At 41.2% G+C, this 24,237-nt stretch overlaps 1 protein-coding gene across 19 annotated transcripts; it reads right to left on the bottom strand.

Annotated features, from left to right (window-relative positions):
* Window positions 1-63: 63 nt before the first annotated feature.
* On the bottom strand, window positions 64-21,841 carry PCBP2 (poly(rC) binding protein 2). Of its 19 annotated transcripts, none has more exons than XM_054719016.1 (15): window positions 21,734-21,815; window positions 19,327-19,479; window positions 18,735-18,758; window positions 18,613-18,645; window positions 17,965-18,081; window positions 15,887-16,018; window positions 14,815-14,943; window positions 13,780-13,854; window positions 11,832-11,924; window positions 10,724-10,765; window positions 9,404-9,476; window positions 8,863-8,901; window positions 7,863-7,915; window positions 6,794-6,963; window positions 64-493 (listed from the first exon to the last, which is right to left on the bottom strand). In XM_054719016.1, exons 2-15 carry the CDS (start codon window positions 19,393-19,395, stop codon window positions 457-459), a joined length of 1,086 nt encoding a protein of 361 aa, XP_054574991.1. In that variant the 5' UTR covers window positions 19,396-19,479; window positions 21,734-21,815; the 3' UTR covers window positions 64-456. The 19 variants fall into 19 exon arrangements, with proteins under 19 accessions (XP_054574991.1, XP_054574989.1, XP_054574988.1 ...); XM_054719014.1 differs by having other exon boundaries at window positions 13,780-13,866; XM_054719013.1 differs by having other exon boundaries at window positions 7,863-7,918; window positions 13,780-13,866.
* Window positions 21,842-24,237: the final 2,396 nt, after the last annotated feature.

Below are 24,237 nucleotides of genomic sequence, written 5' to 3' on the forward strand. Positions count from 1 at the left end.
GATAAAAGGTGCAAAAATAACAGCAAGACAACAGGAATAAAACCCACATGAATCACTGTGGCATCCAGTTTCTATTCACAAAGAAAAAGCTCCAGTCCATCTTTTAATTTTTTTGAAAAATTCCTGACATTACAGAACTAAACTGAAATGTATTAATATTCCACTCTTACATTTCCATGACAAACAAAAAAAATTCATGAGCCAAAAAAACAAAAACAAAAAAAACAACAGGGAGAAGCTTATAAAACTAAATATGGATCTCAGCATTAACAGCTGAACAGAGAAAGGAATTAAAACGCTTTAATTAAAAAATCACGAGTGGATGATAAAGTGTGTAGAAACTGAAAATTTACAAACTATTTAAAACCTGGAATCGCTGACTGTTCAGAAACTACACAGATGGATCATGGGTGGTGGTGAACAGCAGAAAGGGATTATGGATGAATCTGCATTGTTCTAGCTGCTCCCCATGCCACCCGTCTCCGAAGAAAGCCTGTAACACAAAACAAGAACTCAAAGTTAGTTTTTTTAAATGCCCAGCTGCACCTCAACTCCAAATCTTTCAACAGATGGTTGGCTGGTGAACTGTGAAGTAGAGTTTATGTGAAACAATCAGTGGTTCAGTAACAAGGTTTTTTGAATTAACCAGTACCATGTGCCTGTAACCCCTGCAATTGAAGAAACTTCATGAGGGGAAATTACCTCAGAATCAAAGGAAACTGAGAAGGCTTGGTTACCAAGTGTGGGCGTCCCTCAAACTATGTTCCTCCAGAACCTTTGTGGGAGATGTTAAACACTTTATAGAAGTACACCGTGACAGTAAAGTATCTTCAAGTCACAAATCACAGAAGCAATGTTTCTTTACTGCCGAGCTTATTTCCAATCCTCCTAAAATACCGACAGAATAATTTAGGAAACATTTATCTGAAAGTAGCCTCACAAAGCTAGTGCTGAAACAGCTTTTTATTCTAGAACAGTCCTGGGTTTCTCTATCAATAAAGGCCAATATTAAGAAATGGAGTCTCAAACGCTAAGAGATGTCAAACAGGTAACAGGTATAGTAAGGGTCAAGAATTATACTCAAGCTATAGTTTTTATGGTTTTCAGAACTTAAAGGTGGAAGCTAAAATAATTTGTTTCAGCAACTCTCTATAAGCTCCCAAATCTGTGGTCTTAAGACAAACATACCTGGCTATAAAGCCTTTGTTGGAAAACATTTGAAGCCCTGGAGTCCAATTTAGGGCTTTGAAGGAAAGATATGTAGGCATTTGGCCTGCTTCACTGATATTAGGTAGCCAGCAAGACTGTTTCCATTTTAAAGAGAACTAAATGTTACAACTGAAGTTTCAGTTCATAAATTTATTTCATAGACTTTAAAATGACTTGCCTAAGTCAAGGGAGCATCAGTATTTTCCCATCTGTATCTCTTCTACCACAATGAAAGCCCAACAGCTGGCTAGAGAGGCAAGAAAAACCAAGGCCAAGACAGATGGGTCTTTCAACTACGAATTAGTATTTTAGTCAGAAATGGTATTTCTACCTGGGTATAAAGGAGAATATTTTGTTCTTAAAGAGGGTAGATAGATCCTTGACAATGCCAAAATGGGATAGCTAGAGTAATGTAAACAACAGGCCCTGAATGAAAGTTTAGGGAGGAATTGCTGGAAACAGTTTAGATCTAGGACCTAAAAAAAATTAAACTGATGCATGAAGGTGGTGGCACTTTGTCACCAAAGAGTTTAAAAGGAACTGTTCATGCACAAAGCCTGAGCAGGATTGGAAGAAGGAGCAGGTATAAGGGGGACAAGGAATAGGAAAACCCAACAAAAATATTGTTGAGGACTCTATGTGACGGTCGTCAGTCAGCCCCTTAAAACATCTAGATTCCTTCCTAACAATCTTTCTTTAGGAAGAACTCATTAGGTGAAGAGGCCTTCTAATCAAGAACTAGATAAAATAAAACCAGGTACCTGGGGGGAGATGATTATCAGGAAGATTAAGTCCCAACTACAAAAAGAGCTTACCTAAGGGAGAACTCGACTATATGATAAAGGAGCAGCTATAGCAACTAAACAAGAAAAAGTCTTTCTGGACAATTAACTAATGTTTGCCCCTCCCATCCCATGTAGACTTGGGGGACAAGTAAAATGAATTCATTGACCCAAGATGGGATTGAGGGCCACACCACCAATGTAATATATTGCAATCCTCATGAGCAATTTAACACTATAACATAAACCAAAGGGACCCTGCCTGGCATGACTGAATGGTTAAGAGCATCAGCCTACACACCAGAGTGTCTCAGGTTCAATTCCCAGTCAAGAGCATGTACGTGGGTTGCAGGTCCAATCCCTGCACGGAGGGCATTTGTGGGGAGGCAGCCAATCAATGCCACACCGATGTTTCTACCCCTCTCCCTTCCATTCTCTAGAATCACTGGGGAAAATCTAATCCCCGAGGAGGATTAAAGAAAAAATAAAAAAAGGGAATGTGGGAAAAGGTCATCAGGGAAAAATCCTCTACACTGGTGCTTTGGGAAGAGCATTATACTTTCATTAGTCCTGCAATATGTATTCAGGTAGAATGTAATCCTACTAGGTGGCTTTTACCTTTATACCTACAGTATTTCTACCCTTTTATGGAGAGAGAACTGTGGTCTTGGATAAGAAAAATAGTAAGGCTTCAGGAGATTAAGTGCATTTTGAGTTCTTAGTCCTCACTAGTCATCCAGGTGATTTGCAGATTTAAGTTTTCTTAGGGCTTCTATTTTTTTTTAACCTGATAAATGAGTAGATTGATGAATTACAGCTGATATTAATGGTTCCTTCCAAATTTAAGTCTATAATTTTCTACACATGATAAATAAGGGGGTTGGTGGGGAGACAGAAGGGTAAACAAGGAATAGAAAAAAAGATAGTCTAATAATTTAGGGATGATTTAGGATGATTGGACAGAATCCTATCAAATTTGGGGAGATGTCACAGGTTGGTTGTTTAAGATTTACCCAATGTCATAGGAAGAGGAGTAATGCTATTTCAGAGGAATGCAGACGTGCTGGCAAACTTTGAAACTTAAACTTGCCTCCCCATTCTGGGTAAAGAAATAACTTCTTTGAGTAAACCACTCATCAGCAGAAACAAACCTGGGATGGACACCCCTGTTACTTGCTGCTTTTGGCAAGGTAAAGGATCTGAGAAATCAGAGAAACTAATCTTAACTAAGTAAACTTCTTGCAAATTATGGAAGACCCTCTGGATTTAATCTGTCACAGGCCCATCTCCCTTTGTGGGGAATGACAAAGGGTTACAAAATTAACCAGGGATACAAAGAGGTCCGGTCAGTTTTATAGAACTCCTAGTCAAGCCACAGGTCACAAAGTTCCCACCCCTTTACACTTGACAGCACACGGTAAACTAAGGTTCTTACTGTGGCAACTTTATTACAGCTAGAAACACAAATCTGGCCAAGAAGGCCAGCTGATAACTTAACCATTAAATAATAATAATAAAAAGATTAATGGAGAAGCTTTTATTCATTAACACAGAGCCTAACACATTGTTATATTGCAAGGCAGAATAAAGCTACAAAAAAGTAACAGAATGAGAAAGAGCAAGAACTGTGGCTCTAGATAAAATATTCAACAAATCAGACTCAGAAACAGGCACTCAGCTGAAATGGCCTAAACCTAAACACCGTTACCATTGCCCCCACCCCCACCCAGTTATCCCCCAAATAGTAAAAAGGAAATGTCACAAGCTCACAATTGTTTCTCACCAATGTTAACAAAGGAAAACAAAATGAACCAAGAATTACTTGAGGGGGTGCCTCAAGATACGCAATCAGTAGGGGGAGAATCTCTGTTTCTCGCCTTTCAGTTTGTTAGTTACACATGGCACGGCAGAGGTGGTGGTGGTGGCAGCTGAAGCCCCGGTACCCTTAGCAGCAGACACAACATTTAGAGCCAGGAGAGGGATGGGTTTCATGCCAAGCAGACTGGAGACACAAGGGGCGGTCGGAAGAGGGTTGGGGAGGCTGGAGGGTGCGTCGGAGGTCCCCGCTGTGGCGAGCGAGGGGGTGGTGGTGGAGGAGGAAGAAGAAGAAGGGGTGGAGGGTTGAGAGAGGTTGATGCTGAGGTGATCAGGGATCGTGACGGAGGCTGCCTGGGAGGAGGGTTTAGCGTTTTCTAAACTGTAACAGAGGAAAAAAGGAACAAAAAAAACCGGGTGGGTGGAAGGGAAGACCACAAAAGGGAAAAAGTACAGGACAAAAACCGCTTCAGTTATCAGTGTTTCTGGTTGCAAATTAGGAAGACCTAATACCAACTTGTGACAAAGCTGTCTCCCTTTTACCTTGTATCCCACCCTCCAAAAATGTCTACCCGCCAAATTTCATTCCACAGTGCTATTTAAAATTGCTATGGTGAAGAAAAAGCTCATAGGCTGAAAAAAAGAAACACATTTCCATGTATGACACATTGATCCAACCCAGAGGTCAGAAAGGAATGATTTCAAGTAGAAAATGAAAGCACTCTATCTCCAAAGAAGAAACAAATGTTTCAGCCACTAATCACTTGTGAAGCCTTGGGATATTAACCCACAGAATTTAAAAAAAAAAAAAAAAAATCCCCTGTAATTAATAAGAAATTTTGCTTCTATCTCCATTGCAAACTAACCAATATATTAGGATGGACAGGGGAAAGAGACCAAAGTAGGTCAATGACTAATTTCAAACTTGAAAGAATGTAGCATTTTCAAAGAAAAATGCTGAGAACAGAAGCATAGATAAGAACTAGGGAAGCTTCATTTCTGGTGAGGGGTTATGATGTGTGGGGGGGGAGCTATTTGTTTTGTGATTGACCATATTTGTAATACAGACCTTACAGAATTGGGAGAAATGCAAGCACTGCCAAAAAATTCATGTTCAAAAAGTAAAAATACCGTTTCTACTCCTAAAATAACTCCAAATGACAGTAATGATCTGCAATTCCCAAATGTCTACACATGTCTAAGTCAGAACGTCTTTAGTCTGCCTGGACAACCCACCCCAAAGGATGAACTCTTCTAGGGCAAGGAGGCTAGGCTCCTCTTAAGACTCCATTTTGTCTATATAAGTCCAGGACAGCTGCACTCCATAAAGGAGAGGATAAAGGAACAGATTGCCAGAATCAGGCCAGAAATGCTCATAATCTATTACTGAAAGCATAGAAATATTTCTTGGCTAGTATTAAGAGTAAAACGAGTTTGTTTTTTGCATTCAACTGGGCTAATAAGATGAGAAAATGAAGAATAAGCATTGTGTACGCAGAGCCCTTGCTTTTGATGTTAACTCAAGTTGACTTCAAGAGGTTTTGACCTAAATCCATAGCCTAAACGGTTTTATTAAATAGGATGATCATGAAGAGGAACTAAACCAGGAAACTAAGTTCTGCTTCCTTACAATGTAGCCACTGACCTAATATAGGGGGGTCAGGCAAGAAGTTTCATTTCAACACTATCTGACAATATTCATGGCAAGCCTACCAAAGAAGAAAATAACTTCCAGCTTCCAAGAACATGATTCCTGCCACTTAACCACCCCCAATTAGAAACAAGAGGACTAAACCTTTGTAAACAGTTTCTGTGAAAAGCTTACTATATTTGACTCTGAACATTAAGAATTTGATGTGCTTGGTAGCTGAAGAAAAAAGCAGACACAAACACAGAAAGTCTTTTCCACATAAAGATTAGTAAATACCTCACGACATAAAAAGACTGAAGGGGGGGGCCAGAACCACTATTGAGGAACTGATAAATTCTTAACCAAGGAATAAAGACCATGGAATAAATACATGATTAGTGTAAGCATGACAATATAAAATTCATACTTATGAATGCCTTTGTCTTGCACTAAGAGTCAAAACTAGAATGCACAAGAGACCAAATAGTTATAGAGGGAAAAGCAACTAGACAAAGGCTACATAAAATGGATGGCTAAGCTCCTTGGGAAATGGGCTAACACTGGTTTGAAAATGTTAGTAAGCAATGAAAATATGACATAAGTACTAATACTGAAAAAGCAAGAAATATATTTTTTAAATGCCTTGTAGGATGCCCATTGGACTATAAATAGTCTTGCTACAATCAAGTCTTTAGTAACATTAGCTAGCTTTGAATAAGGAAACTACAATTTCAGAAAGTCATTATTGAATGAGATGGTGAAGAAAAAGAGAAAACACCTAGGCATTTCTGAAATATTCCAAAACCTGTGCTTCCGCTTTCCCACAAGCTCTGAACAATGAAACTCATTTGTGATTTGAGAAAAATTCATGTTTTCAGAATAAAAGGTAATAGCTACCCCCAAGAAACTGCCTTGCTGTCTGTCACATTACCTCATTATCCTTATTTCAATTAAGGGTACTTTGGAGCCTACACCCTATCAGTGAAAGAAACATTGGGCTATATGACATGTAAAGTCCCACATTTGAGTCTAAGTATGGGTGGCTCTAGCCAGAGCACCTGACCTATTACTGAAGACACACTCCCAACCTTTCCACTCCCCAACGATCAAAAGTCAAATCTGAGCATTCTATCCCCCCTTCAACCCCATTCGAACTTACTACAATTTGGTTCCTTTTTCTGCTACACTAAAAATGAATGAAAACAGGGCTAGACTTAAACTTCTCCCCCATCTCCATCTATCCCCATTCCCATCCCCCAAATAATCCCCCATTTAATAATACATTTTTAGCTTTCCCCAACACACACATTACTTGTGTGTTGACATCACTAAGACAAAAAAGGCAGGGAGCTCTTACCTGACATTGATTAGATATTGAGCCAGGCTGATGCTGGCAGCAGATCCAGTGATGGTAACCTGCCTATCAGTAGATCCTTCCACTGGGTTCGCAATTTTGATCTGCGCCCCAGACATCTGACGGATCTCATTGATTTTGGCGCCTTGACGCCCGATTATGCAGCCAATCAACTTTAGGGAGAAAAACAAGAATGCACACCAAATTAGGAATACCATGGCTAGGTCCAAGAATTTCATCCCACCCCTCCAGCCTTCTATAACTTGGGTCCATGAACAAGGCAATGGAAACTACTGCATCCTACACACACTACTCATATACTCCAGATTGAGTTACAGATTGCGCTCAACTCTTGCCTATTCTTTAGTCAGAGCCAACTGAGCCTACAGACTCCAACATAGCCAACTGAGCATAGCTCATTTTCTTAGAGTAAATCCAAAGAAAAAATAAAACAGAGCCAAGATAACAAACCTAATTTATCATAATAAACCTGGAAATAAAGGTAAAGGTACCTTTGATTTTTTGGGCAAAAGATATCTAAAACTCATCCTGCCATGATTACCACTTTACTATGGATTTTGGCTAATTTCTTATGTTTTTGCCTTGAGAAAAAGTAAAAAATTGGTCTACAATTGGTACTGTAGGTACTAATAAAATGTGATTATTGAACACATCAAGTGTGGTGTGGCTAGTGAGATTGAAAAATTGAATGTTTTTTTCTTCTTAATTTAAATAGCCACATGTGGTTACTGAGTACCATATTAAACAGCACAGATAAAACATCCAAAGACCACTGCTTTAAGGATAAGGCTTCAGATTCTACAAGAAACAAAGGCAAACAAGAATTTCTACTTGAGATATAAGGTCCTTTGCCTCATGAATACTCAACAAGTGTTACCAATTTTCTCCATCTGTTTTTATTCAGAATTCTAGATACTATAGTTTTTAATTTGGTATCTAAAACAATTTCCTTTCCCTAGGCTTAAAAGTGGCATGATACTGGCTAAGACTTCTATTCTTTAAAACCAATTCTCTTATTTTCATCCCATGCAACCCAACTAACTATACTTACATCATTTGGAATGGTGAGTTCATGAGAAGTAGTCTGAGCAGATGCATCCAAACCTGCTAAAAGACAGAAGAGAGCAAGAAAATTCAATGTGCAGCATACAAACCCCAGCTGATTTGCACATTAACCTAACAGAAGGAAACAAACTGGAAACCCAGCATTGGCTGTTGGGATTCATCACTAACTTAGAAACCTCAAAGAGTAAAGAGGGGTAGAGGGGTATAGAAATAATTCTGGAAAGATTCCTCTGTACACTCAGGAGAGCTGATTTCATACCATTTCCTGCAAAGCCCAGCCTAGGGTGTAAGGGGATGGAAGCAAGGGGAAAGGGAGTGTGGTATCCTTAAACAGGACCAAAATCTAACCAAGTCCTTCTGCACTTCTCCCTTTTTCTTAGAATTTCCTGCTGTTGTGTTCCAATTTTATCTCACCTGATGCTCACTAGCACCAGTGCCAATATCATGCCTGTTATTGGGTACCATGGACTCTTGGCACACATGCAGAGTTGCTTTAAATATACCTGTATCAGATTAACAGTGCCTCCCCCCATCAACCACACACACACTATCTTAACCTACATTTGAAGGTCAGAGAGAATGGCAGTCAGGAGAGGGAAGTTCATTTCTCCAGATTTATTCCCTGTCTTTTGCTCAATTGCTCATTAATTTGTTCTGGTTTTTATTGTTTTCCAAAGAAAAAGAAAAAAATCTAATCAGCAAACACCTATAACCATCTATAATGGCACCTGGACTGGACCAGGGCAGCTAGCTAAGTGTCAAGGCTAGCCCTGCTCTCAATTGTGGTTGCTAAATTCAATACTTTTAGAAGGGGGTTGGCCAGATCCACCAAGGGACCCCCCAGGGGCACCAGGCCCACCCTTTTGCTCTCTCAGCTTCTTTCTGCCATGTGTATGTTGCTGGTATGTCATGGGCAGTGAAACAAGACTCCCACCAGTTTATTAATATAACAGTAGAATACTACAGATTTTTTTTTTAATCATTACCCCAATAGCCTTTCACCTCTGGAGAGCTGGATTCAATGCCTGTTAAGATACAAGTGAAAATGAGTTTGGTGGTCTCATCCTAACCCTATCGGACAAGTTATTCCTTATACAGAAAAAAAAAAGCCCAAAACAAAACAAAACAAAAGCAAAAAACACTACACAATTTGGCACAAATGGATTGTTGTCTCTACCCAGGTCTGTGAAAGCTGGTGGAAAGAAAGGGGGTGCCAATCAGATCAAAGGGGCAGCAATGAGAATGGGTTAGAGGAAATGTCAGCCTACCCTTTGCCTGACAAGCATCCCCTGACTTCACCCCAAACCTTCAAGGGCCTTTTTTTTTTTCTTTTAGAATAACTCATCCCAAATGAAAACCAAGTTAAACACATTACCTCCTTTGGTTTAGCCACAGAAGATAGGCAATTTTAAACCAGCAGGATGCTGGGTAACGAAGTTTGTCTTAAACAGATGTCAAACTGAGGCCTTGGGGCTGGCCTCTGTCTTGCACTACACCTTACAAAAATAAACACTGAGGTATCCATACCACTGAATCCGGTGTTGCCATGCGTCATGGGAAAATGAGACTGTTGCATTGCCAACTGGTGCAGCTTGGTCAACTGCAGGGACGAAACAGGAGAGGTTGACATTAGAAGAGTAACAGAGCCAGGGTTCAAGATCATTCAAATTTGAAAATGCAAAGCTCCTGATGATCCCCAAAGTTGTCTCTACTACTCCAATTACAACAGAGGGTAAGGATGGGGCTTACCCTCTGGGGATAGACAGAATATGAAGGGTTAGAACAGGAATCAGTACAAGAAAATGAATGCCATTTTGGGTGTGTGAAAAGAAAAGCAGCAGCATCCACCCAACAATCATCCCCTTGTAGGCTATTTAATGAAGGTGTTTGCAGCCATTGCCAAAGTTGCCTCAGGGACAAGCACAGACAGGCTGGGTAAATAAACTGTGCAGTGGTGCTAGGGAAAACACACCATGCAGGGTTCTGTCAGTATTGGGTAAAGGGAAGGAGATGGGGGGTGGGGAGGAGGAAGGAGACTATAAGGAGATTAAGATGAAACCAAATGGGTTTTAGTCCCTCCCCCACTACTAGTTTTTACAGCTATTTTTCTTCCTGTATATAAACTGTCTTGGCTGTTGTAAAATAATCCCTCTTCAAGTATACTTCCCCTTCTGGGCCCTAACACTAACCAAGAGCCAAACTCAACTTCCCTAGTCTAATGCTCAGCACCTAAAAGGGTTAGTAAGGATAAAGGAACAGTGCAGAAAGAAATGTCTTTAAATAAAAGTCTGATTATCAACACTTTTTAAATAGGAATTTTTAGTGGCAAGGAAGGTTCCATTGAGTTGAATAACCAAATATTCAGCTTCCTATCCCTCCCTGTATAAATAAGCCCCTTTCCCACCCCTCCGGATGCTTTTAAAATTACTATCTCAATTGAGGAATACCCAAAGGCAAAACCATCTTCCACCCCACCCCCAATTGAAGACTCCATACAGAGATGCACAGTCCACTGTTAATTTAAATTATGCCCAGAAATAGAAAGAATACCATGGAACATTTCCCTTTTAGACAGAGTAATCTGGAATAGGCAGGAAAGTAGTAAACTAATATTCTGCCAATCATAATTTCCAGGGATTAAATGTCAAAAGGCAAACAAGGTGCCATTATGCCCTGATTAAAGATTATTTAAGGGTTGAAATATGGGATTCATCTTATGAGGAAAACAACTTAATATTGCAATTGTTTTAAGACCCAACTCACTTCTGCCTACATGGAAGAAAGGAATGAGACAATTTTGGATGGGAAAGGGAGCTTTACAAAAGAAGAAGTGAAAACAAAACTTACATCTGGCTGTGGAATGGCATACTGTCCTTGAATGGTATAGGCCTACAAAAGGAGGAAAACAGTTCCTATTAAAAAACCAATCACGGACAGCCACCCAGTTGGGAGAAAAAGACATTTCAACTAGCCAGGAAGCCAGAGTTGAACTACAGAATGGGGAGGCCAAGATTGAGGCAATAAATGATATCTCACAAATACAATCAGACCCAAGTTGGCCTTCTTTGAACCCTAGATATGACTTATTCTGGGAAGCCTTAAAAGGGAGCCATAGCCATGTTCCCTGAAATCAAAGGCAAAATACACATCAGTTCCTAAATGAAAATGTGAGAAGTGGGATTAAGCAATGCCTGGATTGACCAAGCCCCCTTCTTTCTCCCTATGTACAAGACAGCCTGGGAGGAAAAGGATCTCTTCCCTCAAACCACCCAACCCCTCTACCAATCATGGTGTTGTGAATGATTTGTGTTTGTACAAACCTACATGGAATGTTTTAAAACACTTCCCTTTCCCTATTTTTCTTTTCTCTACATCTGCCTAAAGACCTTTAAATGCACTGGAAGCTAGTTTAGTCCCTAAGTACTAGGGAGCTGACCACAGAACACACACACAAAAAATCACTGTGTTCTAAGTCCTGCCTTCTCCCGCCTCCCCTCAATAAAATGCACTTGCAGCTCCCACTACGCCCTCCTCCCCCCACACCATAACCTCAGAAAAAGGAGCTGGGACTTCAGGGCAATGGGGTTGGGACAAGGAATAGGAAGGGCAGGGAAGGAAGGAGTAGCTGGCTAAAAGGATACGAGATTTCTCACATCAGTGGCCAGTACCCCTTCAAAGTGCACCCAGGCAGGGGTGGGAAGGTGAAAATGGGAGAGGAGTGGGATATAGGGAAGAGGGGTTGAACAAAAAGAAAAAAAAAGAGAGTTGGTGTTACCATCTGGTGGGCTACGCGGCCTGTGTGAAATGAGGTGTGGGGGGGGTCAGTCCAGGTCCCCGTGGACAGGTGGTGTCCACAGCACAAAAATCACCAGCGTCACTGGCCCCCCGCGTGTTGGCAGTCTCGGCTGAGGCGGAAGGATTGAGTGAGCCTTGGAGACTGAACATCCCCTCTCACCTCTAGAGGTGGTCCCTCCAGGTCAGGGTTGAGGCACATGGACGGGGTGGTGTGGGGAAAGCTCGCACTGTCGCTGCCTGTGCTGTACCTGTCCTGTGGATAAATAGAGGATTTCAGTCTCCAGGGCTGTCAATCCGGCACCTTGTCACCAGCATGAAATTCACATAAAAAAAAAGTTGTTTAATTTTTTTCTTTTCCTTTAAAAAGTAGCTCACAACACAATTTGAAACGAGCTGCAATCAGTCGATTAAAAAAAAAAAGTTACCTAGAGGCAGGTTTCACACTGCACAATTGGGCTATTCTCAGTAAGAATAAAGGGGTAAGGCAACAGAGCTGATGCCAGCTCCTGGTCAGTGAGGGATTAAGTTGAACCCCTATAGAGCCCACTTTATCACAAAGAAACAAAAGACACAGGTCCATCTGTGGGACATTGCATGAACTGGTCCATTTAAAAAGGCCCATGGGAATAATCCATGACAGGGCCAATCGTGGGAGAAACTGCAAGCTTTTAGAGGGTGGTCAACTGAATAAAGGAGAGGGAGGGAGGGGAAGCAAATAGGTAAGAAAGGGAAAGTGGGTAACGAAGGGAAGAAAAGGGAAATGAAGAAAGAATTGTAAACAGAAAGGATTGCTGTGGCACAGCATGGGACTCTTTATAAAGGGAGTGGTAGAATCCAGAAGAGTAGGAACCTGGAGTTCCTGGGGAGAGGGAAAAAACTCCTAAAGCTAAAACTTGCTACACTAACTCTGGCTGGGCCTTTGCTTATCCTGCCCCTAACCAAACTGACTGAAAGCCCTTTGATTAAACCAGTTTGTACACGGCTAGTGTTAAAAGCAAGGTACTAAATTGTTTCAAGGTAACACTGTGACATGATTAACTTGTGAAAACCCCCAGAACTACATGACAAACTAAGTCCCCCAAAATCTGGTCAGTTTTATGCCAACTCAAGAGTATGAACGAGACAGATTTCAAATTCATGCTTCCCCAGTTTAAATGCAAGATGGGACTAAATAATTGTGCTTGTGAACAGGACAGCCTCATGTGGGTAAAGGTATTTTGAGTAAAGCACTTGTTAGGCAGATACCAAAATGAAGGTCACTATTCCAACCTGAATCCCAGTATTTTAAACACTAACCTACCTACTCCTCAAATACTAACCAACAAAGTATAAAATTACCATGGTGATCAGTGCTCGTGTCATAAAAATCTAACTTCATAATAAACCATCCATGTGCCAAGGATCAAGTGTTTAGGTGAGTAAAGGAGTAGAAGAAGCCCAAGGGGGTGCTTTGGTGTTCTTACTCAAACACCAAAGGTCAACATCACCACTGCCCAACATGCTCTCCCCCTTCTATTCTTGCATACTGAATCATTACCCCAGCTGATTCGTTATGCCATGTGGGTTCAAACCAGTGTTTATGAGCTTAAGAACCTGGGAGACAAATACACTGGAGTTTGGGAGTGAAGGGGTAGGAGTAGGGGAGGGGAGGTGGGGAAAGGGAAGTTTGTAGGACACTCAAGTTCTGGACCCCCAATTTTGAGAACACCATCCAGAATCTCCTTCAGAGGTCCAAGTCTTTGCTACCTTTATTCAGACCTCTGAAGAATATCCCATACATAAAATAAATATGGATGGGGTGGGGATAGGGAGGGTAGTGATACTGAAGCAATTTAACCCTTTCTTCTAAGCCAACCCACCTTAAATCACCAAGTAAATGACCTCTTCGAGTGCCTACAAAACTCCCATTGCCTACTAAAAATTAAGTAGGGCTTGGCATTCAGCTTTCTCCAGTACAAAAAAAATAAATAAAACTAAAAGCAGGTCAAACTATGGCCAGAGTACAGGTTTCAGCAAGCATGCAGAGTGGCCTGATGTGCTGCTGGCAAAATTGACATTTCAAATATAAACCTCATTCTTATCTAGCCCAGCAATAAGAATTTTCTTACCTGACCACCTGCAAAGATGACCGGTGAACTGGACGGCTTGGGCCGGTACGGGATGGTCACGCCCTTCGGAGGGGACTGGGAGAGAGTCAGAGGGGAAAAAAACAAAAAGAGATAAGGTTTCAAAGCTGCTTCAGCTGTGTGGCTTAAGCTCACACAGGTCAGTTAAATTAAAAACTGTATTTCCATCCCCTCACCTACCAACGTTGTCTTTGGCTAGATCTAATCTGAAATCATCTGTAGTTATTTGCCTTTAAAGTAGTAAGATGGTCCGTGGACTACACAGCTCACACTAATTCTCATCAAGGCAGATCCCCCTGTAATAATTTAGGCATTATTTCCATGTTTTCAAATAAGCCTAACAAATATGAAAAACCTCTGTGTGTACATACGTACATTTTAGTTGGAGACTTTTTAGTATAATACAGACACTGTCCATAAATACTCCAAAGGCTCCATCAATATTTTTCTATTTGAAAATTCTACTTTCCTTTGTTGCCAAGATGGGTCCAACTCCAAATAACAATTCTAAAAAGGCTTACTGTCTCTTAATTTTGCTATTTTTGCTTTAATCAAACAACACATACCAGGACCTTATAAGTCATTCATAAACACCATTTTGGATATATTTTTTCTATACAACTACCACTTTGAATATAATCCTGCCACAAAACAGAAATTTAAATGTTTCAAAGTTGAATGGAACAAAAATTCTGTAATCCAAGAGGCAATTTAGAATCTCAGAAACCCAGATACATCTTTTATCCACTTAGTCCAAGTAGTGAATCTTCCCCTACCAACCCCACTAGAATTGCTATAACCCAAAAGATCACTGCTACTTAGCAGTTTCTATTTTTTGCTCAGACTATAAGAAAAGCCAAACTGGGGAAAGGAAAATATGAACTCAGGAATCTTCTTCCCCACCCCCATTGGAGGCTTCTAATAGCCTCACCTAATTCTAGTCTTACTAAATATAGATTAGGCTGTCTCCCCTAGAATCACCCTCCCCCCATTCTCAGCATGAGCCTGAGGGCTTACCTCCAACATGACCACGCAGATTTGTTTCACACACTCAATGATGGATTGCGGAATGCCAGCAATAGTGATGGCCCGCTCAGTTGAGTTGGGGAGCATATCCCCTGCCACCTGGACTTGAGCCCCTGTACTCTGGGGTAAAAAGAAATTTAAAAATCAGAGAAAAACAGCTCATACTTACTCTTCCAATTCCTCCCAGTAGCAACTTTAGAATCTAAAGATCAATAGACACTTACCCCACCTCCTACCTTACCCTTTTTAACTTCCCTTCCCACTCCTCCCTTATTCCAGTTAGGACTGTTTAATCAGTTATAAATAAATTAGCCTTTGAAAGCCAAGAATAAACCTTAATAACAGTCTAAATTTAACCTGCTCTCAAGAAAAAGGCCCTTCTAGACAGTTTCCTTTCAGCTAATGTTAATTGTGGGCCATCAAACAAAATCCCTACAAATCTCACCCACCTTTCATTCATATTAATCAAATATTTATATTAAGCCCATTTTATGTGCCAGGCACCGTTCCAGGTTCGAGGAATACATCGATGAACAAATCAAAATCCCAGCTTTCTCCTGGTATGTACAATAGAGGCTCCCCAAAACTCCAACTCGTTTTCTTTTAGGAGTCATTCAAATTTCATTCCAACATCCAATTTAGTAACTCCCAGATAGAGTTAAAAGCTTCCATAATTCAATGTAACTCCACAATTTAAGAGAGCAAGATTACCACTACATCCCAATATACCTTCCAATATACTTTCCCATCCTCCTCCCCCCACCCCACCCCCAATAGGAATTTGGCCAAGGAAAATATTTGCTACTATTACATATCAAATTGTAAATTCTTTAGACATAAAAAAAGAATTATGCAGATTCATGGAAAAGTTGCCAAATTAATAAAAAGATCAATTGTACAATACTTTCCATCCCAATATAGTCAAATTGTAATCTTCTAGGACTATTTAATAATAATCTTCACCTCAACAAATGCTAACTTTTCCTAGTCATACTTAAAGCTAATAGGAAAAGCCACATTTAGAATACTTAACAATTCAAAAAGGAGCACAAAAGTTACCAACCTCTCTTATTTCCTTGATCTTGCAACCGCCTTTCCCAATGAGAGAGCCACATTGACTAGCAGGGACCACCAGCCGCAGGGTGACTGGGGGTCTACTGGCAGCTGTGCTATTGGTCATAGAGCTGCTGATGTCCTACAAGAAGAAATTAATCAGAACACCAAAATATAACAAGTTTCTTTTTTAAGGAAGTTTTTTAAAATGTGTTTTTATTGATTTCAGAGAGGGAGGGGAGATAGAAACACTAATGATGAGAGAATCAATCAATCATTTGCCTTCTGCACACCCACTACTGGGGATCAAGCCTGCAACCCAGGCACATGCCCTGACCCCCTGGACCAGGAATAGAACCGTGATCTCCTCATTCAAACTGAGCCACACCAGCTGGACAGAATATAACAAGTTTTAAGCAGATCCCTTGGAACCCATAAATGCCATAAAAGAACCACTTAGCCTTAAATAAAGGACATATTATATATATATCCACCATCAACAAATGCCCAAAAATGTCCCTTCAAAATAACTATTTCTGAAAAGATAAAAACACCTACAAACTTCCTCAGAATTAGGCCTATATTTATTTATTCACCCTGGGGAAAGGAAATGTTCTTGGTAGAGGAAGACAAACAATTACTAGTTTTGGAAATTAAACTGGCCAAAGGAAATCAAGATTGAAGTCACAGTTAAATAAAATATTAAGGTGAAACAATGCAACCCAAATTTAAATAACTAATTCTGTCCTCTTAGAAACCTAGACAGATTAAAGAGTATATTTCTGTTTACCATTGTTTTAATTTCTTGGTAATGTTAACATTGTACAGGTAATGAAATTGAGCCTGAGTACTTGCCCCAATCACATCTATAAAGCTGTAGATTTAAAATTAAACTATACTGGCCCCAATGCCCAGTTTTTCCCATAACAATGCTGCATTCAAAAAGTCATGGTTTTAATCGATTTAGCCTTCTGAAAATTAACTAGTTTAAATTATCACTGCCCAGCCTTAACCTCTATATAGTAGCTAGACCTGGGAACTGCTTAAATGTAAAGTCAAGGACATGTTTCTTAGTTGATTCAATTATGAACAAATTTTCTGAATGTTTTTTAAGCCACAGTTCTGGATTAGCAGGGTCTTGTAGGTCAAAAGGTTAACATTTCTGATCTTGGCAAGGATAAGATTTCAGCCACCATTAAGTATCCAAGGACCAATCAAGCAGCAGCCAGAAGCTCTCCTCTGCCTGTGGTGTCAATTAGAGATTAGCAGTATTATGGCAGAAGGGAGAGGAAGCCAAGACTTATGACCTACTCGATGGTTAATGGCTGTTCAGTACCTGAAGGGTGAGGTGGCTTGGTGAACAACAAAAAAGAACTTCCTTCTGTCAAAAAGCCTGAAATCAATATTTTGCTTCTGATAACCTATAAAACATTCCTTCCCTCCAAGCTCTCAGATTGATTTTTTTAAAAAGTATAACTGAACCCCGTGCTGGAAGATATCCATATTTATAGGGTATATTAGTGTTCAGCAGGGCCATTTATTAAAAGCACATTAATCTAATTCACTTAACTATGAATTGGGGACAAAGTTTACCAGTGCAGTGGTGGCATACCTTAAAAACCGTTGGTCAAAAGGACTTGTATGCATGCACATTAGCTTAACCAATGGACACAGACACTGGGGCGGTGGGGGCTTGCCCAGGGTGGGAATGGCTGGGGGGAGGAGGGGTGTCAATTGGAGAAAAAGGAGACATATGTAATACTTTAATAAAAAACCCCAGCTCCAAATATAAAAAACAACAACAACCCGTTGGTCAATAAATAAAAATAAAAGATGTTGCTTTTTTAACACCATTATTTTACAGTGAGTCCCTGGTAATAGTCAAACTATTTGTTTTAATACTCAAGTGACTTATTTTATAAATGATAATCAAATTTTGGGGATACTGAAGGGGGGCAAAGAACCCATCTACAGATTTTTATAATCCAGTCTGTCCTGAAAATTAAAAACTCCTTTGAATATCAACAAGGTATAGAGAAGCAATTATAAATGAAGAATGAGAATGAGGGAGGAGGGAGAACAACAAACCTCTTCCAGTTTGTCAATGATCATAGCAAAGGCTTTGAAGATGGCATTAGTGGGTCCAGCCAAAGTGATAATTCTCTCAGGACAATTCCCTTCTGAGATGTTGATACGTGCACCACTCTGGATAAGAAACAGAAACAAGAGGTTAAGTAGACAAAATATCTAGCATATGTAGATATAGAGACCTGAATAAGATGGGCAAGGAGCTGCCTATATACATGATCCTAATACAAGGTAATGTCAGCATCAATGCAAATACTGTTCTATGTTGGTCCTCAAACAAGACTACAGAAATTGCCTTAAGCTCTGGCCCACGTAGCTCAGCTGGTTAGAGTGACCAAGTTGTGGGTTTGATTCCCGGTCAGGGCACATACAAGAAGCAACCAATGATTTCATAAATAAGTGAAACAACAAATCAACGTTTCTCTCTCTAAAAATTAATATATTTAAAGAAAAGTTGCCATAAGTCATGAATGAATGAAGACATGCTAGAACTACATCTCCCAGCATACTATTTGTGACCACAAAGCCAGAAAAATATTAACTTCTTCTCGAGACCTTCCCCCTTCTAAGCTCTCCTTAAACAGAATTTTTGCTTTTAAGCTTTTAACTTTCCAAGGTAACAGTTCCCCAAATCCCCCCATAACTCACCTCCTCTCGCATCTTCTTAACTGATTCTCCTTTCTGTAAGGAAAAATCAAGAGTGACTTCAAACTGCTATTTCAACCCAGACTGACTAAATAGTAATTAGAGTGGAAGTGAAACTATCTTACCTTTCCGATGATACTGCCAACTTCCTACAATGGAGAAAACTAGTGTCAAATACGAGGAAACTCTAAGTGCTCATTATCATGAAAAGAAATTTTTAACTGTCCAAAGTAATGAAAAAACTAAGAATTATTGGAAAGGGGAGTGGGCGGGATTATTCTTTTCTTTGCTCAAAATGTAACTGGAGCTCTCAATAAGGAACAATAATGCAGGAGTGATTAAATGCTATCTTTGTGTTCAATATACAAGGTAAGTTATTTTAAAATAAACAAAAAATACATCATCCACCCTTAAAGTTTCCAAAAATTACAGGGGCAATCTACCTATCACAAGCTATAGCAACCTCTATGAGAAAAATCTTATCCAGGTATGACATAGTCTTTGGCTCTAGGCTCTAGTTAAGCCTTTCCTGCTCAGTGGAGCTTCCCAGAGAAGTCTGTCCATTTTCCCACTACACTCTCATCTACTCTGCTAGAGAAGAGTGCTAAAGCCAGACACCCTACAGTGCTAATCTGATGAGCTCCAAGACACATGCCCTCTCTTCCTGGCCCCTCCCCTAGCAGTTACTATGACCCAATTTCCCAAGCTGGTGCATACCTTTCCATGCATAAGTAGCCGGATGGTGAGAGTGACGTTTAATCCACCTTCAATCACACCGGTGTCCATGTCGAGCAGTATTCTGGGGAGCTGGACTTTGAATGGTAAAGTCTTTGGTCACTGGTGGGGGGGAGGGAAGGTGAAAGCCAAGAACTGAAATACAAACATGACCAAATGAGAAGAGGAAAACAATAGAATATTCCCCTGTTATTTTCGCCACTATCAATGTTTTCAAACTGACTCTTCTTTAAATGACAGCTTTTCATTTGGCAGGCTTGTATACATCCAGCAAAACTGCAGTAACGACCCCCATTAACAGCTCAGGTTCTATTAAATATGGAAAGCGACTTTGTCGTCTCTCATTAATGGTTGGGTTTCTGCTGACTCTCAGGATGAAGATTCCTTCAATTAGCAATGGTTCTAAGGGGAACTGCTGACCGTGCACCAGTCATCCTTCACCAGAATTAAACTTCAATAGGATACAAAAACACCTGGAAATTATGAGGGCAAACCTCAAACTAACCAACTACAACAGAGAGGGCAAGTGACCTTCTGCTTCCGTTAGGGAGCAGCTCAGGCTGAAGGCTAAAGAGGACACATGTAAGTTTTCTTATTAGTAGCAATTTCTAGGTAAAGAAATTGAAATGAATCTATCATTAAAAGTTTAAGTGTTGATAAATGACATCAAATAATTTTTCAAAGATTTAAATCAACAACCTCACTGAAAAAGGCATCATCTGAAATGCCCCCCATGTAGGCTGATGTTCCATATTTCCCCCTTCAGAAAATGACTCAATACATTCACTAAGTATAGCCTTCTCCCAACCCAAGTTAATAGTCACTCATTTCTTAAAATTTCTTTGCTTCTGTGTATTCTTTGTTACCACTCAGTCTTTATCAAGTCTCTTAAATTTTCTTGCAATCAACCAAAATAAAACTGGTACTGCTAAAAATGTATTGTGTAGTTGTCATGAACAACAATAATGAGCCTTTCCTACTGAGGAAGCCCTTTCCCCATCTATCCTCTATTTCTTAACATTTCTGTTTTAGAACATTGATTATATGAAGAGGACTTGTTTTGGATATACCTTTGCCTACAATACCGCCTTAGGACGGTATTGATAATAAAAGTGGCAGCTTTAAAAAGACTCTCTCCAAAGTTGTTAAATTTCTCCAGTGACATTTCTACTATTCCTCCCTTCAAAACTGAACAAGGATCTCGCTTACAACTAGCCACCGTTTTAACTTTGCTCTAACACAAAGCCCTTACCCTAAGTACTAAAGTGGCTGCCAGATCATTCTGTATATGGCAAGCTGCCCCAGCGTGTGAGTATTTAAAAGATGGGCTTTGCATCCCCATAGCACCCTTCACCCATTTTCAGAATAATTAATTGCTGGCAAAATCCCAGAATTAAACAATTTTTAATCATGGAAAAACAAAAGTGCTGGGGGGGGGGGTGGAGAGGCGACGGGCCAGAGTTCGGTCTACAATAACTTTTTTAAAATAAGACATTTTAACAAACTGACAGTTTAATTCCTTATCCCCACTCATAGGAAGCACTTTACAAATACAATAAAGCAAGTTTGAAAGGGCAAGAAAACTGAAAACCTATTTGAAGCCATTTCTTGAGGTAAGGCACAGAGGTGCATTTCTAACTCCAAATCATGCAAGAAAATCTCTCTTGACTAGGTCAATAGAAGTACACAATCCCAGCAATCCAGCTGTTAATCCGGCAGTCCATTACCCCTTCTATAAATAGCTCGGTCTGGGTCTATATCGACAGGCATTTTGTAATTTCAAAATTCGTTACCCCGAGAGAACGTCCTGAATAACTCGGTAACTGGGAGGGCCCGTCTACCCTTTCTTTAACTCCGCAGCCCCCCTCCCCTTGGCCATCCTAGCATTTTCCACTTAAAAAATGCCCCCCCTCCCATCCCTAGACTAGACTAAGAGGAAAAAATAAACGGTTCGGTCGGGGGGGGGCGCTGCGACCCAGGGGGAGGGGCCGGACGAGCAGCGCCTCCTCGCGTGGCTGCGCCAGCGCCTGACCCCCGCGGGGAGCCGCGCTCACCCGCCCGGCCTGCAAGCCGGCCATCGCCTCCCCTCACCCCCCTCAACCAACAAATCCACCGCTGCTCCCTAACCGCGCGCGCGCCCTCCTTAACTCCTGCGCAGCCGTCACCGGGAAAAGGCGGAGGGAGGGGGGCAGGCCTTCACGAGGCCTACTAGGCCGCGCAGGAGCCAGGACCTCGCGTGAATGGCCGACCTGGCTGAGTGAGGGAGTAGGCGCTCACGCGAGACTACGCGAGGCCGGGGCTCGTGACGAGGACCGGAGCTCGCTAAGAAAGATGGCAAGAAGTGAAATAGTGCTATAGCCGGGGGCGGAGGGAGAATTTTGAAGCTTACCTGCAGGCGCGAGGCGACTGAGGGGAAAAGGGGAGCGGGCGGGAAGGGGAAGGGCGGGAGGCCGGGGGCGGAACAATAGGGGCGGGCGGGAAGGCGAGGGGGGCCCCGCGGGCGGGCGGAGGAGGAAGGGGGGGGTGGAAGAGGAAGGGGGAAAGAGACCCCGGGGCGGGTGGAGGGCGGCGGAGGGCGGGCGGGCGGGCGGAGGGCGGGCGGGCGGGAGAGGGCGCAGGCTGCGGCTGCTCCGGCTGCTGCCTCTGCTGGTCTGGGAGGGGGACGGGGCGGAGCGGCCCGCTTTCAACCCCGCGCACCCTCCGACCCCGGAAGCGCTAACCGCCTGGGGGCCGGCGAGGCGACTGCGACGTCCAAACCTTCCCCACGCAATATGGGAAGGCCTCCCAATATCCTAGAGCGGATCCGTGGACAGCGTCAGCACCACCGAGACAACAGCTGATAGTCCATGGAGTAGTCTATGATAGAGCGGCAGCATAGAGGCAAGGAGGAAACTAGTGGCCTCTAGTGGCCTAACGGGAAAGTCCAGGCGTAAATGCGGAGAGTTGACAGTGGACTTGGATAAAGGGAAAAAGAAATAGATGGCTGAGGACATCCATCTGAGATGAGAAGAATTGGGAAAATCTCGGTAATCTATAATAACACTCAAAAACAGAGAGAGAGAAAAAACAATTTGCCACATTGGAGGTAACTTTTACACTAACTCCTTATTCTGAAAATTGCTAACTGAAAGGAAAGATTTAAGCATTTACCCTCTCTCTTTAGAGGGAACTACAGCCCTAGCTGGATTGGCTCAGTGGGTAGAGAGTTGGCCTGCAGACTGAAGGGTCCCAGGTTTGATCCCAGTCAAGGGCACATGCCCAGGTTGCCAGCTCAATCCCCAATAGGGGTTGTGCAGGAAGCAGCCAATCCATATTTTCTCTCATCATTGATGTTTCTATTGCTCTCTCCCTCCCTTTCTGAAATCAATAAAAAACAATAATTATTTTTTAAAAACTGCAATTCATTCTTAGACAATGAGGGAAAACTTTTTTTAAAAAGACATCTAATAAATGTAGAAGACATAAAAGGGTTAGAAAATCACCATTCATTCTGCAACCCAAAATGAAATAACTGATTCAGGCAAGTGTTATAAATCACCAAAACTTTAAGCAAAAAGTTGTTAGGGAACAGGATATTATCATGGTGCCAAATATGACCACACAAATTATTTGTAAACGTACAGGGGAAAAAAAAGATAATTTAAAATGAAGTGACCTGCCTGGCCAGTGTGGCTCAGTGGTTGAGCATCGACCCATGAACCAGGTCACAGGTTCCATTCTCAGTCAGGGGCGTACAGGATGCAGCCAATCAATGATTCTCTCTCATCATTGATGTTTCTATCCCTCTCTCTTCTCTCCCTCTCTCCGAAATCAATAAAAAAACTTTTTTAAAAAGGAATTGATAGTCAACATCTTACCCAAGTGATCAAACATTGCATCACTAATAATAGGACAATTTTGACATTATTTGGTCTATTAAGCATTTTTCTCAATGTTTAATCTTAATCTCATCAAGCCTTTAAACCTAACTTCCAATTTATAAGATATTTACATGGGCTAAAGAAACAGGTTAAACATATCACACTAGCCCTAGCTGGTTTGGCTTAGTGGATAGAGCATCAGCCTGCGAACTGAAGGGTCCCGGGTTCGATTCTGGTCAAGGGCACATGCCCAGGTTGCAGGCTCAATCCCCAGTGAGGGATGTGCAGGCAGCAGCCGATCAATGATTCTCTCTCATCATTGATGTTTCCATCTCTCTCTCCCTTTCCCTTCCTCTCTGAAATCAATAAAAATATATTTAAAAAAACCAACATATCACACTATAAAGAGGCAACCAGCCAATCCAGAATGTGTGACATTCTATAAGACAACTAGCCTGGTCTCTTCAAAAAGGCAATGCAATAGAACAAAGGAGGAGCAAGAGAAGGGGAGAAGAATGAAAAATTTTAAAGGCAATAATAGTCTAATGTAATGTGTAGTCTTATTTGAATTCTGTTTTTTTAATATTAAATATTGCCATTTTTTAAAATATATTTTATTGATTTTTTACAGAGAGGAAGAGAGAGGGATAGAGAGTTAGAAACATCGATCAGCTGCCTCTTGCACACCCCCTACTGGGGATGTGCCCGCAACCAAGGTACATGCCCCTGACCGAAATCAAACCTGGGACCCTTGAGTACGCAGGCCGACGCTTTATCCACTGAGCCAAACCGGTTTCGGCTTGAATTCTGGTTTTTTAAAAAATTCCTATCTAGGATATTTTGGAGGCAATTGAGGAAATTCAAACATGAACTGAATATTTGCTAATATAAGGAAGTATTGTTAACTTAAGTGCAATAATGGAACTGTGGTTATGTAGGAGAAATACTACTTAAGAGGTGCATGGTGAAATATTTAAGGGTGAAGAGTCATGATGGATGCAACAGGTTTTCAATGCTTCACATAGTATATCAA

This window comes from Eptesicus fuscus, chromosome 7 (assembly GCF_027574615.1).
Source record: "Eptesicus fuscus isolate TK198812 chromosome 7, DD_ASM_mEF_20220401, whole genome shotgun sequence".
NCBI lineage: Eukaryota > Metazoa > Chordata > Mammalia > Chiroptera > Vespertilionidae > Eptesicus > Eptesicus fuscus.